This window comes from Carcharodon carcharias, chromosome 9, assembly GCF_017639515.1.
Source record: "Carcharodon carcharias isolate sCarCar2 chromosome 9, sCarCar2.pri, whole genome shotgun sequence".
Taxonomy (NCBI): domain Eukaryota; kingdom Metazoa; phylum Chordata; class Chondrichthyes; order Lamniformes; family Lamnidae; genus Carcharodon; species Carcharodon carcharias.
The window spans coordinates 72,204,319-72,221,722 of NC_054475.1; the positions used below are offsets into that span (position 1 = coordinate 72,204,319).

At 48.4% G+C, this 17,404-nt stretch overlaps 1 protein-coding gene across 2 annotated transcripts in view; it reads left to right on the top strand.

Annotated features, from left to right (window-relative positions):
• LOC121282070 (nitric oxide synthase, brain-like) overlaps positions 1 to 13,957 on the top strand; it is a 399,809-nt gene extending 385,852 nt beyond the window's left edge. The window contains exons 12-14 of one of the 2 annotated variants that reach the window (XM_041195486.1): positions 12,408 to 12,552; positions 13,271 to 13,375; positions 13,712 to 13,957. In XM_041195486.1, the coding sequence (XP_041051420.1) occupies positions 12,408 to 12,552; positions 13,271 to 13,375; positions 13,712 to 13,771 (310 nt within the window). In that variant the 3' untranslated portion in view covers positions 13,772 to 13,957. The remainder of the gene's footprint in view (positions 1 to 12,407; positions 12,553 to 13,270; positions 13,376 to 13,711) is intronic. The other variant, XM_041195485.1, reaches the window with a different exon arrangement.
• Positions 13,958 to 17,404: the final 3,447 nt, after the last annotated feature.

The window sequence follows — 17,404 nt, forward strand, 5'->3', positions numbered from 1 at the left end:
TCTCCTGGTGTTACAGGCCACTAGCAATCTCTCCTGATGTTACAGCATGGTGACATTCTCTCCTGATGTTACAGGCCAGTAACACTCTTTCCTGATGTTACAGGGCGGTGACACTCTCTCCTGATATTATAGGACGGCGACACTCTCCCCTGATGTTACAGGGCGATGACACTCTCTCTTGATGTTACAGGGCGGTGACAATCTCTTTTGATGTTCCAGGCCAGTGACACTCTCTCCTGATATTACAGGCCAGTGTCACTCTCTCCTGATGTTACAGGACGGTGACACTCTCTCCTGATGTTACAGGATGGTGACACTCACCTCTGATGTTACAGGGCAGTGTTAATCTCTCCTGATGTTACAGGACGGTGACACTCTCTCCCAATGTTACAGGCCCGTGACACTTTGTGCTGATGTCACAGGCCACTGGCAATCTCTCCCAATGTTACAGGACGGTGACACTTTCTCCTGATGTTACAGGCCGGTGACACTCTCTCCTGATATTACAGGCTAGTGAAACTTTCTCCTGATGTTGCAAGCCAGTGACACTCTCTCCTGATTTTCCAGGCCAGTGACCTCTCTCCTGATGTTACAGGCCAGTGACACTCTCTCCTGATGTTCCAGGCCAGTGACCTCTCTCCTGAAGTTACAGGACAGTGACACTTTCTCCTGATGTTACAGCCCTGTGCTAGTGACACTCTCTCCTAATTTTACAGCGTGGTGACACTCTCTCCTGATGTTACAGGCCAGTGGCACTCTCTCCTGATGTTACAGGGCGGTGACAATCTTTCCTGATATTACAGAATGGTGACACTCTCCAATGATGTTACAGAGCAGTGACACTCTCTCCTGATGTTACAGGCCAGTGAGACTCTCCTCTGATGTTACAGGCTGGTGACATTCTGTGCTGATGTTACAGGCCACTGGCTATCTCTCCTAATGTCACAGGATGGTGTCACTCTCTCCTGATGTTACTGGGCGGTGACACTCTCTCCTGATGTTAGAGGCCAGTGACACTCTCTCCTGATATTACAGGCCAGTGACACTCTCTCCTGATGTTACAGGCCAGTGACACTCTTTCCTGATGTTACAGGCCAGTGACACTCTCTCCTAATGTTCCAGGCCAGTGACCTCTCTCCTGATATTACAGGCCAGTGACACTCTCTCCTGATGTTACAGGACAATGACACTCTCTCCTGATGTTTCAGTCCATTGACACTCTCTCCTGATGTAACATTGCGGTAACAATCTCTCCTGATGTTACAGGCCAGTGACAGTCTTTCCTGATGTTACAGGCCAGTGACACTCTCTCCTAATGTTCCAGGCAAGTGACCTCTCTCCTGATATTACAGGCCAGTGACACTTTCTCCTGATGTTACAGGACAGTGACTCTCTCTCCTGATGTTTCAGTCCATTGACACTCTCTCCTGATGTAACATTGCGGTAACAATCTCTCCTGATGTTAGAGGCCAGTGACACTTTGTGCAGATGCTACAGGTAACTGACAATCTCTCCTGATGTTACAGGATGGTGACACTCTGTCCTGATGTTACAGGCCAGTGACACTCTCCTCTGATGTTACACGCCGGTGACACTCTCCTCTGATGTTACAGCCCAGTGACTACCGTCCTGATGTTACAGAAATGGTGACACTCTCCTGATGTTGCAGGGCGGTGAGACACTCTCCTAATGTTACAGGGCGGTGACACTCTCTCCTGATGTTACAGGACGGTGACACTCTCTCATGGTGTTAGAGGACAGTGACATTCTCTCCTGATTTTACAGGCCACTGGCAATCTCTCCTGATGTTACAGGAGGGTGACACTCTCTCCTGATGTTACAAGGCAGTGACACTCTCTCTTGCTGTTACAAGCCCTTGATAGTCTCTCCTGATGTAACATTGCGGTTACAATCTCTCCTGATGTTACAGGCCGGTGACACTCTGTGCTGATGTTACAGGCCACTGGCTATCTCTCCTAATGTCACAGGATGGTGTCACTGTCTCCTGATGTTACTGGGCGGTGACACTCTCTCCTGATGTTAGAGGCCAGTGACACTCTCTCCTGATATTCCAGGCTAGTGACACTCTCTCCTGATGTTATAGGCCAGTGACACTCTCTCCTGATGTTCCAGGCCAGTGACCCTCTCTCCTGATGTTATAGGGCGGTGACAATCTTTCCTGATTCTACAGTCCTGTGACACTGTCTCCTGATGTTCCAGGCTACTGGCAATCTCTCCTGATGTTACAGGCCAGTGACATTCTCTCCTGATATTAAAGCCACTGGCAATCCCTCCTGATATTACAGGACGGTGACACACTCTCCTGATGTTACAGGACGGTGACAATTTCTCCTGATGTTTCAGGCCACTAGCAATCTCTCCTGATTTTACAGGCCCCTGGCAGTCACTCCTGATGTTACAGGCAACTGGCAATCTCTCCTGATGTTACAGGACGGTGATTCTCTCTTCTGATGTTACAGGCCAATGACACTCTCTCCTAATGTTACAGGGCAGTGACACTCTCTCCTGATATCACAGGCCATTGACACTCTCCTCTGATTTTACAGGTTAGTGACGTTCTCTCCTGATGTTACAGGCCAGTGACACTCTCTCTTGATGTTACAGGATTGTGACACTCTCTTCTGATGTTACAGGATGGTGACAATCTCTCCTGATTTTAGAGGGCAATGTCAATCTCTGCTGATTTTACAGGGCAGTGACACTCTCTCCTGATGTTACAGGGCAGTGTCAAACTCTCTTGATGTTACAGGGCGGTGACAATCTCTCCTGTTGTTAAAGGATCGTGACATTCTCTTCTGATGTTACAGGACAGTGAAACTCTCTCCTGATGTTACAGGGCGGTGTCAATCTCTTCTGATGTTACAGGGCGGTAACAATCTCTCCTGTTGTTAAAGGACAGTGACACTCTCTCCTGATGTTACAGGCAAGTGACACTCTCTCCTGATGTTACAGGCCAGTGACACTCTCTCCTGATATTACAGGGTGGTTACACTCTCTCCTGATGTTACAGGATGGTGACACTCTCCTCTGATGTTAAAGGGTGGTGACAAACTCCTGATGTTACAGGGTGGTGACAATCTCTCCTGTTGTTAAAGGACGGTGTCATTCTCTTCTGATGTTACAGCATGGTGAAACTCTCTCCTAATGTTACAGGGTGGTGACACTCTCTCCTGATGTTACAGGCCAGTGACACTCTCTCCTTATATTACAGGGTGGTTACACTCTCTCCTGATGTTACAGGAGGATGACACCCTCCTTTGATGTTAAAGGGTGGTGACAAACCCCTGATGTTACAGGGTGGTGACAATCTCTCCTGTTGTTAAAGGACGGTGTCATTCTCTTCTGATGTTACAGCATGGTGAAACTCTCTCCTAATGTTACAGGATGGTGACAATCTCTCCTGTTGTCAAATGATGGTGACAGTCTCTCCTGATGTTACAGGCCAGTGACACTCTATCCTGATATTACAGGGCGGTTACACTGTCTCCTGATGTTACAGGACGGTGACACTCTCATCTGATGTTACAGGGTGATGACACTCTCCTCTGATGTTACAGGGCAGTTACACTCCCTCCTGATGTTACAGGCAGGTGACAGTCTCTCCTGATGTTACTGGGCGGTGACAATGTCTCCTGATGTTACAGGCCACTGGCAATCTCTCCTGATGTTACAGGAGGATGACACTCTATCCTGATGTTGCAGGGCAGTGACACTCTCTCTTTATGTTACAGGCCATTGATAGTCTCTCCTGATGTAACATTGCGGTTACAATCCCTCCTGATGTCACAGGCCGGTGACACACTGTGCTGATGTTACAGGCCATTGGCAATCTGTCTAGATGTTACAGGGTGGTGACAATCTCTCCTGATGTTATAGGCCACTGGCAATCTCTCCTGATGTTACAGGCCACTAGCAATCTCTCCTGATGTTACAGGACATTGACAGTCTCTCCTGATGTTACAGGGCAGTGACAATCTCTCCTGATGTTACAGGACAGTGACACTCTCTCCTGATGTTACAGGGCCGTGTCACTGTCCCCTGATGTTACAAGGTGGTGACAATCTCTCCAGATGTTACAGGGTGCTGACAGTCTCTCCTGATGTTACAGGACGGTGACACTCTCTGCTGATGTTACTGGCGACTGGCAATCTCTCCTGATGTCGCAGGATGGTGACACTCTCTCCTGATGTTACACACCACTGGCAATCTCTCCAGATGTTACAGGACGGTGACACTCTCTGCTGATGTTACAGGACAGTGACGCTCTCTGCTGATGTTACAGGACGGGGACACTCTCTCCTGATGTTACTGGCCACTGGCAATCTCGCCTGATGTTACAGGATGGTGACACTCTCTCCTGATGTTACAGGCCAGTGACACTCTCTCCTGATGTTACAGGGTGGTGTCAATCTCTCCTGATGTTACAGGGTGGTGACAATCTCTCCTGATGTTAAATGATGGTGACACTCTCTCTTGATGTTAAAGGCCATTGATAGTCACCCCTGATGTAACATTGCGGTAACAATCTCTCCTGATGTTACAAGCCACTGGCTACCTGTCCGGATGTTACAGGTCGGTGACACTCTCTCTTGATGTTAAAAGACGGTGACAATCTCTCCTGATGTTACAGGCCACTAGGAATCTCTCCTGATGTTACAGGACATTGACAGTCTCTCCTGATGTTACAGAGTGGTGACAATCTCTCCCGATATTACAGGGTGGTGACACTCCTGATGTTACAGGACGGTGACGCTCTCTGCTGATGTTACAAGACGGTGACACTCTCTCCTGATGTTACTGGCCACTGGCAATCTCTCCTGATGTTACAGGGCGGTGACACTCTCTGCTGATAATACAGGGCATTGACAGTCTCTCCCGATATTACAGTCCACTGGTATTCTCTCCTGATGTTACAGGACAGTGACATTCTCTCCTGATGTTACAGGGCAGTGACAATCTCACCTGATGTTACAGGCCAGTGACACTATCTCCTGATTTTACAGGCCACTGGCAATCTCAGCTGATGTTACAGGACGGTGACACTCTCCTGATGTTACAGGCCAGTAACAAACTCTCCTGATGTTACAGGACGGTGACAATCTCTCCTGATGTTACAGGCCACTGGCAATCTCTCCTGATGTTACAGGACGGTGGCACTCTCTCCTGATGTTACAGACCATTGACCGTATCTCCTGATGTAACATTGCGGTAACAATCTCTCCTGATGTTAGAGGCCAGTGGCACTTTGTGCAGATGTTACAGGCCACTGGCAATCTCTCCTGATGTTACAGGATGGTGGCACTTTGTCCTGATGTTACAGGCCAGTGACACTCTCCTCTGATGTTACAGGCCAGTGACACTCTCCTCTGATGTTACAGGCCACTGGCAATCTCTCCAGGTGTTATAGGACGGTGACACTCTCTGCTGATGTTACAGGACAGTGACGCTCTCTGCTGATGTTACAGGACGGGGACACTCTCTCCTGATGTTACTGGCCACTGGCAATCTCTCCTGATGTTACAGGATGGTTAAACTCTCTCCTGACGTTACAGGCCAGTGACACTCTCTCCTGATGTTACAGGCCAGTGACACTCTGTCCTGATGTTACAGGACGGTGACACTCTGTCCTGATGTTACAGGACGGTGACACTCTCTCCAGATGTTACAGGATGGTGACACTCTCTCCTGATGTTACAGGACATTGACAGTCTCTCCTGATGTTACAGGGCGGTGTCAATCTCTCCTGATGTTACAGGGTGGTGACAATCTCTCCTGATGTTAAAGGACGGTGACACTCTCCTGATGTTACAGGGTGGTGAAACTATCTCTTGAATTTACAGGCCATTGATAGTCTCCCCTGATGTAACATTGCGGTAACAATCTCTCTTGATATTACAGGCCAGTGACAGTCTGTGCTGATGTTACAGGCCACTAGCAATCTGTCCGGATGTTACAGGACGGTGACACTCTCTCTTGATGTTAAAAGGTGGTGACACTCTCTCCTGATGTTACAGGGCAGTGACAATCTCACCTGATGTTAAATGATGGTGACACTCTCTCTTGATGTTAAAGGCCATTGATAGTCACCCCTGATGTAACATTGCGGTAACAATCTCTCTTGATATTACAGGCCAGTGACAGTCTGTGCTGATGTTACAGGCCACTGGCAATCTGTCCGTATGTTACAGGACGGTGACACTCTCTCTTGATGTTAAAAGGTGGTGACAATCTCTCCTGATGTTACAGGACGGTGACACTCTCTCCTGATGTTACAGGGCAGTGACAATCTCACCTGATGTTACAGGCCAGTGACACTATCTCCTGATTTTACATGCCGCTGGCAATCTCAGCTGATGTTACAGGACGGTGACACTCTCCTGATGTTACAGGCCAGTAACACACTCTCTTGATGTTACAGGACAGTGACAATCTCTCCTGATGTTACAGGCCACTGGCAATCTCTCCTGATGTTACAGGACAGTGGCACTCTCTCCTGATGTTACAGACCATTGACCGTCTCTCCTGAAGTAACATTGCGGTAACAATCTCTCCTGATGTTAGAGGCCAGTGACACTTTGTGCAGATGTTACAGGCCACTGGCAATCTCTCCTGATGTTACAGGATGGTGGCACTATGTCCTGATGTTACAGGCCAGTGACACTCTCCTCTGATGTTACAGGCCAGTGACACTCTGTCCTGATGTTACAGGACGGTGACACTCTGTCCTGATGTTACAGGACGGTGACACTCTCTCCAGATGTTACAGGATGGTGACACTCTCTCCTGATGTTACAGGGTGGTGTCAATCTCTCCTGATGTTACAGGAAGGTGACACTCTCTCCTGATGTTACAGGGCGGTGTCAATCTCTCCTGATGTTACAAGGCAGTGACAATCTCTCCTGATGTTACAGGCCACTGACAATCTCTCCTGATGTTACAGGACGTTGACAGTCTCTCCTGATGTTACAGGGCAGTGACAATCTCTCCTGATGTTACAGGGCAGTGAAACTCTCTGGTGGTGACAATCTCTCCTGATGTTACAGGGTGGTGACAATCTCTCCTGATGTTACAGGGTGGTGACACCCTCTCCTGCTGTTACAGGACGGTGGCACTCCCTGCTGATGTTACAGGACGGTGACACTCTCTGCTGATGTTACTGGCAACTGGCAATCTCTCCTGATGTCGCAGGATGGTGACACTCTCTCCTGATCATACAGGGCAGTGACACTCTCTCCTGATATTACAGGCCACAGTCAATCTCTCCTGATGTTACAGGACGGTGACACTCTCTCCTGATGTTACAGGCCAGTGACACTCCCTCCTGATGTTACAGGTCAGTGACAATCTCAACTGATTTTACAGGCCATTGGCAATCACTCCTGATGTTACAGTGTGGTGACAATCTCTCCTGATGTTAAATGATGGTGACACTCTCTCTTGATGTTAAAGGCCATTGATAGTCACCCCTGATGTAACATTGTGGTAACAATCTCTCCTGATGTTACAAGCCACTGGCTATCTGTCCGGATGTTACAGGACGGTGACACTCTCTCTTGATGTTAAAAGACGGTGACAATCTCTCCTGATGTTACAGGCCACTAGGAATCTCTCCTGATGTTACAGGACATTGACAGTCTCTCCTGATGTTACAGGGCAGTGACACTCTCTCCTGATGTTACAGGGTGGTGACAATCTCTCCCGATATTACAGGGTGGTGACACTCCTGATGTTACAGGACGGTGACGCTCTCTGTTGATGTTACAAGACGGTGACACTCTCTCCTGATGTTACTGGCCACTGGCAATCTCTCCTGATGTTACAGGGCAGTGACACTCTGCTGATAATACAGGGCATTGACACTCTCTCCTGATATTACAGTCCACTGGTATTCTCTCCTGATGTTACAGGACGGTGACACTCTCTCCTGATGTTACAGGGCAGTGACAATCTCACCTGATGTTACAGGCCAGTGACACTACCTCCTGATTTTACAGGCCACTGGCAATCTCAGCTGATGTTACAGGACGGTGACACTCTCCTGATGTTACAGGCCAGTGACACTCTCCTCTGATGTTACAGGCCACTGGCAATCTCTCCAGATGTTACAGGACGGTGACACTCTCTGCTGATGTTACAGGCCACTGGCAATCTCTCCAGATGTTACAGGACGGTGACACTCTCTGCTGATGTTACAGGACAGTGACGCTCTCTGCTGATGTTACAGGACGGGGACACTCTCTCCTGATGTTACTGGCCACTGACACTCTCTCCTGATGTTACAGGGCGGTGTCAATCTCTCCTGATGTTAAAGGATGGTGACACTCTCTCTAGATGTTAAAGGCCATTGATAGTCACCCCTGATGTAACATTGTGGTAACAATCTCTCCTGATGTTACAAGCCACTGGCTATCTGTCCGGATGTTACAGGACGGTGACACTCTCTCTTGATGTTAAAAGGTGGTGACAATCTCTCCTGATGTTACAGACCACTAGGAATCTCTCCTGATGTTACAGGACATTGACAGTCTCTCCTGATGTTATAGGGCAGTGACACTCTCTCCTGATGTTACAGGGTGGTGACAATCTCTCCCGATTTTACAGGGTGGTGACACTCCTGATGTTACAGGACGGTGACGCTCTCTGCTGATGTTACAAGACGGTGACACTCTCTCCTGATGTTACTGGCCACTGGCAATCTCTCCTGATGTTACAGGACGGTGACACTCTCTCCTGACGTTACAGGGCAGTGGCAATCTCACCTGATGATACAGGCCAGTGACACTATCTCCTGATTTTACAGGCCACTGGCAATCTCAGCTGATGTTACAGGACGGTGACACTCTCCTGATGTTACAGGCCAGTAACACACTCTCCTGATGTTACAGGACGGTGACACTCTCCTGATGTTACAGGCCAGTAACACACTCACCTGATGTTACAGGACGGTGGCACTCTCTCCTGATGTTACAGACCATTGACCGTCTCTCCTGATGTAACATTGCGGTAACAATCTCTCCTGATGTTAGAGGCCAGTGACACTTTGTGCAGATGTTACAGGCCACTGGCAATCTCTCCTGATGTTACAGGATGGTGGCACTATGTCCTGATGTTACAGGCCAGTGACACTCTCCTCTGATGTTACAGGCCAGTGACAGTCTGTGCTGATGTTACAGGCCACTGGCAATCTCTCCTGATGTTACAGGACGTTGACAGTCTCTCCTGATGTTACAGGGCAGTGAAACTCTCTGGTGGTGACAATCTCTCCTGATGTTACAGGGTGGTCACAATCTCTCCTGATGTTACAGGACGGTGACACTCTATCCTGATGTTACTGGCCACTGGCAATCTCTCCTGACGTTACAGGCCACTGGCAATCTCTCCTAATGTCAGAAGACGGTGACACTCTCTCCTGATGTTACTGAACGGCAACAATCTCTCCTGATGTTACAGGCCCGTGACACTCTCTCTTGATGTTACAGGCCAGTGACACTCTCTCCTGATGTTACAGGCCAGTGACTCTTTCTCCTGATGTTACAGGGCGGTTACAATCTTTCCTGATTTTACAGTGAAACTCTCTGGTGGTGACAACCTCTCCTGATGTTCCAGGCCACTGGCAATCTCCCCTGATGACTCTTTCTCCAGATGTTACAGGCCAGTGACACTCTCTCCTAATGTTACAGGATGGTGACAATTTCTCCTGATGTTGCAGGCCTCTTGCAGTCTCTCCTGATGTTACAGGCCCCTGTCCATCACTCTTGATGTTACAGGCCACTGGCAATCTCTTCCTGATGTTAAAGGCCACTGGCAATCACTCCTGATGTTACAGGCCACGGGAAATCTCTCCTGATATTACAGGGCTGTGACAATCTCTCCTGATGTTACAGGGTGATGACACTCTGCTGATGTTCCAGGGTGGTGACACTTTCTCCTCATGTTACAGGACGGTGACAATTTATCCTGATGTTACAGGCCAATTGCAATCTCTCCTGATGTTACAGGCCACTGGCAAGCACTCCTGATGTTACAGGCCACTGGCAATCACTCCTGATGTTACAGGCCACTGGAAATCTCTCCTGATATTTCAGGTCTGTGACAATCTCTACTGATGTTACATGCAGGTGACAGTCCCTCCTGACGTTACAGGGTGGTGACAATCTCTCCTCATGTTACAGGCCACTGGCAATCTCTCGTGATGTTACATGACGGTGACACTCTCTCCTGATGTTACAGGGCGGTGACAATCTCTCCTGATGTTACAGGCCAGTGGGAATCTCTCCAAATGTTACAGGATGGTGACACTGTCTCCTGATGTTGCAGGCCACTGGCAATCTGTCCTGATGTTACAGGCCACTAGCAGTCTCCCCTGATGTTACAGGGCAGTGACACTCTCTCCTGATGTTACAGGGTGGTGACACTCTCTCCTCATGTTACAGGGCGTTGACAATTTCTCTTAATGTTACAGGCCAATTGCAATCTCTCCTGATGTTACAGGCCACTGGCAATCACTCCTGATGTTACAGGCCACTGGAAATCTCTCCTGATGTCACAGGACGGTGACACTCTTTACTGATGTTACTGAACGGTAACACTCTCTCCTGATGTTACAGGCCTATGACACTCTCTCCTGATGTTACAGGCCAGTGACACTCTCTCCTGATGTTACAGGCCAGTGACACTCTCTCCTGATGTTACAGGCCAGTGACTCTTTCTCCTAATGTTACAGGGTGCTTACAATCTTTCCTGATTTTACAGTCCAGTGACAACCTCTCCTGATGTTCCAGGCCACTGGCAATCTCCCCCGATGACTCTTTCTCCGGATGTTACAGGCCAGTGACACTCTCTCCTAATGTTACAGGACGGTGACAATTTCTCCTGATATTACAGGCCACTTGCAATCTCTCCTGATGTTACAGGCCCCTGGCCATCACTCCTGATGTTACAGGCCACTGGCAATCTCCCCTGATGACTCTTTCTCCGGATATTACAGGCCAGTGACACTCTCTCCTAATGTTACAGGACGGTGACAATTTCTCCTGATGTTGCAGGCCACTTGCAATCTCTCCTGATGTTACAGGCCCCTGGCAATCACTCCTGATGTTACAGGCCACTGGAAATCTCTCCTGATATTTCAGGTATGTGACAATCTCTCCTGATGTTACAGGGTGGTGACACTCTCTACTGATGTTTCTGGATGGTGATACTCTCTCCTCATGTTACAGGGCGTTGACAATTTCTCTTAATGTTACAGGCCAATTGCAATCTCTCCTGATGTTACAGGCCACTGGCAATCACTCCTGATGTTTCAGGCCACTGGCAATCTCTCCTGATGTTTCAGGCCACTGGAAATCTCTCCTGATGTTACGGGGCAGTGACACTCTCTCCTGATGTTACAGGGTGGTGACACTCTCTCCTGATGTTACAGGATAGTGACACTCTGTCCTGATGTTACAGGCCAGTGACACTCTCTCCTAATTTTACAGGCCACTGGCGAATTCCCCTGATGTTACAGGCCAGTGGCAATCTCTCCTTAAGTTACAGGACGGTGACACTCTCCTCTGATGTTACAGTGCGGTGACACTCTCTCCTGATGTTACATAGCGGTGACACTCTCTCCTGATGTTACAGGGTGGTGACACTCTCCTCTGATGTTACAAGGTGGTGTCAATCTCTCCTGATTTTACAGGGCAGTGACAATCTCTCCTGATGTTAAAGTACGGTGACACTTTCTCCTGATGTTACAGGCCAGTGACACTCTCTCCTGATGTTACAGGACAGTGACACTCTCTCCTGATGTTACAGGCCGGTGACACTCTCTACTGATGTTACAGGGCCGTGACAATCTCTCCTGATGTTACAGGGCTGTGACACTATCTCCTGATGTTACAGTACGGTGACACTCTCCTCTGATGTTACAGTGTAGTGACCCTCTCTCCTGATGTTACAGGGCGTTGACACTCTCTCCTGATGTTACAGGCCATTAGCAATCTCTCCTGATGTAACATTGCGGTATCAAACTCTCCTGATGTTACAGGCCAGTGACACTCTGTGCTGATGTTACAGGCCACTGGAAATCTCTCCTGATGTTACAGGATGTTGACACTCTCTCCTGATGTTACAGGGTGGTGACAAACTCTCCTGATGTTACAGGTCAGTGGCACTCTCTCCTGATTTTACAAGCCACTGGCAATCTCTCCTCATGTTACAGGATGGTGACACTCTCTCCTGATGTTACAGGGCGGTGACAATCTCTCCTGATGTTACAGGGCGGTCACTCTCTCTCCTGATGTTACAGGGCGGTGACAATCTCTCCTGATGTTACAGGGCGGTGACACTCTCTCCTGATTTATTACAGGTTTGTGATGCTCTTTCCTGATGATTTATTGCAGGGCAGTGACATTCTCAACAATGCTGATGGTCCAAGTCATGGCCAAACGGATAAAAGTGACAATTCTCTACGCCTCCGAAACTGGCAAGTCAGAGACTTTCGCCAAGAAATTGTGTGACTTCTTTAAATGCACTTTTTATCCAAAGGTGAGATTTTGTGTTTTGGGGAGGAGTGGAGTTAATTTTTGTATTGGGCTCAGGAAGCATAATGAGGATTAATGCCGACGTTAAGTGATTGCCGTTAATGTACACTGTGTACAAAATTAGGACAGGTTTCCAGCATCTGTAATATTTTGCTATTATCCTATTCAAATTAAGACTTTTGGAATGCAGCACAATGTCTACTACACGCGGGACATGGTCCAGGAATGAACTGATTTGATCCCAGGAAGAGGGATCACAGAATGAAGGGAAAGATGGATGGATGAAAAATAGAAGTGATGGATGTTTTCAGGAATAGATGGAGGGGAGGGATTGTGGATTGAGGACAGAATGAACAGATGATGGGGAAAAATCATGCATCGAATGGAAGGAGTGAAAGACAGGCAGCAGGAGGGATGCATAAAGAAATTTAGGGATGTGCAATTGGAAGAATGGATGATGGTGACTAGTGGATGGATATGATGGGATGAATGGAGAGATCGAGGATAGAGCTGGAATGACAAGATATGCAGACTGCGGAGGAATAGAGTGTCTGTAGGGATTGAAGATTGAATAACTGAATGAAAGGCTGGCTGATGGGGGGATGGCTCTTTAAACAGCTGACAGAGAGGAAGTATCTGTGTCTGTGTGTCTCTTTCTCAGTCCCTCATTCCTGTCACTCACTCTGCCTCTCTGCCTTTCTGCCCGGTTGTCTTGCTTGCAGGTCATATGCATGGATGAGTACGATATTATTAACCTTCAACATGAAACCTTGGTTTTAGCCATCAGCAGCACGTTTGGAAATGGTGACCCTCCAGAAAATGGACAGGTACAATTCTGACCAATCACACACTGGGGACAGTGTCACTTACAGTCCGAGATCAATCATACACTGGGGACAGTGGCACTGACAGTCCGAGATCAATCACACACTGGGGACAGTGTCTCTGATTACTCGAGATCACTCACACACTGGGGACAGTGTCTGACTGTCCGAGATCAGTCACACACTGGGGATAGTGGCCCTCACAGTCCAGCTGTGTGACAGGTCACATTTTATCTCTTTCACCTCTGCCACATTTGGTGAACGGGCGAGGTTTTGTAAAGTGTTATTGATGCTTGCTCCAGTTCCGGTTCTATACTAACAATCCTCTTGTCTTTGCAGAGTTTTGCAGACCTCTTATTCGCGATGACACATCCAGGCTCCACCAAAGTGCCAAAGTGAGTTAAGCTGACTTGGAGCAGAGTAGGTACAGGGACAGTGTTGATGAGCTCACAGCCATGTTCCTGAACACAGCAGCACGTATACAGAAATACACAGCTGACAGACCTCCGCAACAGTCATTGTCCGATCAGCCAGAGAACAGGGTTTGCTCATTCAGCACCTTATACGTGTTCCAACATAGGGATCATGGCTGCACTCTGTCTCCCTCTCTCCCTGTCTCTCTCTTTCTCTCTCTGTCTCTGTCTCTCTCTCTCTCTCTTTCTCGTTCTCTCCTTCCCTCTCCATCCCTTTGTCTCTCTGCCTCTCTCTTGACCCTATCCAAATCCTTACTCACCTTAAGCACCTTGATTTGAATGTAAGACAAAAAAGGAGAGGTAATATAAAATAAATGAGGGGTGCAGGAGCAGAGAGACCTGTGTGTATATGTGCTTGAGTCATTGAAGGTGGCAGGACAGAAGGGGAGAGCAGTTAATAAAGCACACAGTATCCTAGGCTTTATTAAAAAGGGCAGAGAGTGGAAGAGCAAGGAGGTGTTGTTGAACTTCTATAAGTCACTGGTTCAGCCTCAGCTGGAGTATTGTGTCCAGTTCCGGGCATCACACTTTAGGAAAGACATAGGCATTTCAGAGAGCACAGGAAAGATTCACGAGAATGGCTACAGGGTGAGGAACCAATGTCATAGATTGGAGAGCTTGGGACAGTTTTTCTTTGAGAAGAAAAGGTTGAGAGGAGATGTAATAGAGGTATTCAAAATCATGAGGGGTCTGGACGGAGTCGATAGGGAGGAACTGTTCTCGTTGGTATAAGGGCACAGCTGGAAGGTAAAGAAGCAGTGGAGACAAGAGGAGAAACTTCTTCAAAAGAGAGTGGTTAGGGTCAGGAATGTACTGTGTCAGAGATAAAAACAAAAAACTGTGGATGCTGGAAATCCAAAACAAAAACAGAAAGACCTGGAAAAACTCAGCAGGTCTGGCAGCATTGGCGGAGAAGAACAAAGTAGACGTTTCGAGTCCTCATGATCCTTCAACAGAACTAAGTAAAAATAGAGAGGGGTGAAATATAAGCTGGTTTAAGGTGGGGGGGTGGGGAGAGAAGTGGTGGGGGGGCGGTGGTTGTAGGGACAAGCAAGCCGTGATAGGAGCAGATAAGCAAAAGATGTCACAGACAAAAGAACAAAGAGGTGTTGAAGGTGGTGATATTATCTAAAAGAATGTGCTAATTAAGAATGGATAGCAGGACATGCAAGGTACAGATAGCTCTAGTTGGGGTGGGGTGAAATAAGACTAAAAGGGCATAAAAGGTATAGATTTAAAAATAATGGAAGTAAGTGGGAAAAGAAAAATCTATATAAATTATTGGAAATAACAAAAGGGAGGGGGAAGAAATGGAAAGGGAGTGGGGAAGGAGGTGGGAGTTCAAGATCTAAGGTTGAACTCAATATTCAGTCCAGAAGGCTGTAAAGTGCCTAGTCGGAAGATGAGGTGCTGTCCTCCAGTTGGGCTTCACTGGAACAATGCAGCAACCCAAGGACAGACATGTGATCAAGAGAGCAGGTTGGAGTGTTAAAATGGCAAGCGACAGGGAGGTCTGGGTCATTCTTGCAGACAGACCGAAGGTATTCTGCAAAGCTTTCGCCCAGTTTGCGTTTGGTCTCTCCAATGTAGAGGAGACCGCATTTGGAGCAATGAATGCAGTGGACTAAGTTGGGGGAAATGCAAGTGAAATGCTGCTTCACTTGAAAGGAGTGTTTGGGCCCTTGGACAGTGAGGAGAGAGGAAGTGAAGGGGCAGGTGATGCATATTTTACGTATGCATAGGGAGGTGCCGTAGGTGGGGGTTGAGGAGTAGGAGGTGATGGAGGAGTGGACCAGGGTGTCACAGAGGGAACAATCCCTACAGAATGCCGCCGGGGGGGGGTGGGGGGGTTGAAGGGAAGATGTGTTTGGTGGTAGCATCATGCTGGAGTTGGCGGAAATTCTTTTAGATAATATCACCACCTTCAACACCTCTTTGTTCTTTTGTCTGTGACATTTCTTGGTTATCTGCTCCAATCACTGCTTGCTTGTCCCTACAACCAACACTCCCCCGCCTCCCCCAAACCCACTTCTCCCACCACCTTAAAGCAGATTATATTTCACCCCTCTCCTATTTTTACTTAGTTCTGTTGAAGGGTCATGAGGACTTGAAAGGTCAACTTTGTTCTTATCTGCCGATGCTGCCAGACCTGCTGAGTTTTTCCAGGTATTTCTGTTTTTGTTATGTGCTGTGTCAGGGCCAGGGTCATTCAGGGATTTGGAGAACATGAGGGAAATGGAGTGTGATGAGCAGTGTTTCTCCAACGGAGAGCGTGGATTCGATGTGAGGATATCGGGGTTCCTGCTCTAATCATTCTACACCTAGACAAGTGTTTATTTGCCTGTAGTGAAGGAAATAAAAATTCAAATCGCATGATCAAAAATAAAAGCAGATAGGCTGCATTCCGCTTAAAACAGGAAATCCCTCACTCCCCCAACACCGTGAAATCCCTCAATCCACTCACATCGGGAAATCCCTCACTCCACTCGCACCGGGAAATCCCTCACTCCACTTACAATAGGAAATCCCCCACTCCCCCAACACCGGGAAATCCCTCACTCACCCAACACCGGGAACTCCCTCACACCCCAACACTGGGAACTCCCTCACTACACCAAAACTGCAAACTCCCTCATTCCCCGAAAATGGGAACTCCCTCAATCCACCAACACGGGGAACTCACTCACTCCATCAACACCGGGAATTCCCATTCTACACTCACACCAGGAAATCCCTCACTACCCCAACACCGGGAACTCCCTCAGTCCACTCACACTGGGTAGTCCCTCACTTCCCCAACACCGGGAACTCCCTCCTCCACTAACACCGGGAACTCCTTCCCTCCACCAACAGTGGTAACTCCTTCACTCCGCCAAAACCGGGAAGTCCCTCACTCCACCAACACCGGAAGCCCTCTCATTCCCGCTACACCAGGAACTCCCTCGTTCCCCAACACCGGGAAATCCCTCACTCCACCCTCACCGGGAAGTACCTCACTCCACTCACATTGGGAACACCCCCACTCCACTCACACTGGGAATTCCCTCACACCACTCACACCGGGAATTCCCTCACTCCCCCAACACCAGGAACTCCCTCACTCACCCAACACTGGGAACTCTCTCACACCCCAACACCGGGAACTCCCTCACTACACCAAAACTGCAAACTCCCTCATTCCCCGAAAACTGGGAACTCCCTCAATCCACCAACACGGGGAACTCACTCACTCTATCGGCACCGGGAATTCCCATTCTACACTCACATCAGGAAATCACTCACTCCCCCAACACCAGGAAATCCCTCAACCCTCCAACACTAGCAAATACTTAACACCCCCAACACCAGGAACTCCCTCACTCCACTCACACTGGGTAGTCCCTCACTTCCCCAACACCGGGAACTCCCTCCTCCACTAAAACCGGGAACTCCTACCCTCCACCAACAGTGGTAACTTCTTCACTCCGCCAAAACCGGGAAGTCCTTCACTCCACCAACACCGGAAACTCTCTCACTCCCACAACACCAGGAACTCCCTCATTCCCCAACACCGGGAAAT